Here is a 1,455-nt window from a genome sequence, read left to right on the forward strand (position 1 = left end):
TAGTCGTCACCTTCCTCAGTTACCAATTGCCATACACAGGTTAATTTGGGTTCTTTTTCTTTTTTTTGTGGACACCATTATAATTGGATTGGGCCCCGAAAACAGAGGAAATTGTGTGAAATGGAGAAGTTTTATTGTTGGAAAAAAATATTGAGTTGTATTAATCCTTATAATTTTATTGGGTAAGTGTTTTAACTGATGTGTCAACTCCTCCTTCAACTAAAAAAATGAGGTTTCAACATTGGAGTAAAACACATCAAGTTTTTGTTGTATTGATTTTTGTAGGAAAAGAGGTTTTAAAGCATCATATCTTCAAATTATTTATCATTTTAGATTATTTCTCACAAGTTTAAAAAATGGATAAATCTTATGTTTTTTCTTATTTGACTATTTAATATTTTATTTATTTAATAAGGGGTAAATGAAATAATTCTCGATTCAAAATGACAATGTAAAATTTAAAACAAAAACGACAACAATTTTGAAATGAAAAGAGTAACATTTAGGGTCGGGATCTTGAATGAAATAGATATCAACTAAATAAAATCTATGGTGCATTTTCTATTTAGTTCCTTGCAATAACCTCAGTCACATAGTTTCTCATAGAGATCTTCATACTTCTCCATCAACTGCTTTAGGACTTCCTTATCCTTAATTTTCGTTGGATCGACTCTCCACCACGCGTCCTTCTCCACAGGCAGTGCCTCCGCCTCAGCCTTTGCCATGGCCATCCCTTTCTGTTGCTCCGCATCAGCCTTCTTTAAAAGATTGTTGTAGACTTTGCAGAGTTCTTCCATCTTCTTTTTATGTTGAACATCTATGTTTGATTGTTGCGGCAGTGAGGTTGACGAAGAGCCCTCACCGTTGAGAAACCGTTTTGCAACTACTTCAAAGGATGGGCTGCCGAATTTGTACAAGATTCCACTGTTGGAGTACACAAGAAATCCAACATCAGCACCACAGAGGAGGGACAGCTCACTAAGCTTAGTGTAGATCTTTTCTTTGCGCTTGTAGAATGTAACCATGCGGTCTGCAAAATTTTCTATCCTTTTGATGTTAATTTTTTGGCTTCCTTTGATTTTTCTCGAACTCATGTTAGAGACAAAAATAAAAACAAAAAGTTTAACTAAAAGAGGATGGACTGTAAACTTAATTTTTTTTTCTTTGTTAGTTAAAGAATATGTTTTTTTTTTCCTGAATGTAAGACTGACATTATATAAATAAAAGATGGTAGTAAATATTAAATGCATAAAAATTGGTCAAAACTTTATCAAAGTAATATTTGGAAATTTGATCATTATTGTAAACTGACTTAGAGTTTATGTCATATTTGACTGAGAGTTTATGTCATAATTGAAACATATTTAATTACAAGAACTTAGTCAAATATGTAATCCACTATTTTCTTGACTACTTATTGTCCTGTTTTTGGAATAATATCTATGGGTCAAAGTT

General features: G+C 32.3%; 1 protein-coding gene across 1 annotated transcript; it reads right to left on the minus strand.

Moving 5' to 3' along the window:
- Window positions 1-430: 430 nt before the first annotated feature.
- On the minus strand, window positions 431-1,153 carry LOC104789599 (agamous-like MADS-box protein AGL61). Its single transcript, XM_087512828.1, has one exon. The coding sequence runs from the start codon at window positions 1,092-1,094 to the stop codon at window positions 585-587; it is 510 nt and encodes a 169-aa protein (XP_087368954.1). The 5' UTR covers window positions 1,095-1,153; the 3' UTR covers window positions 431-584.
- Between the last annotated feature and the right edge of the window lie 302 nt (window positions 1,154-1,455).

This window comes from Camelina sativa, chromosome 5 (genome assembly GCF_030686135.1).
Source record: "Camelina sativa cultivar CO46 ecotype springtype chromosome 5, ASM3068613v1".
NCBI classification, from domain to species: domain Eukaryota; kingdom Viridiplantae; phylum Streptophyta; class Magnoliopsida; order Brassicales; family Brassicaceae; genus Camelina; species Camelina sativa.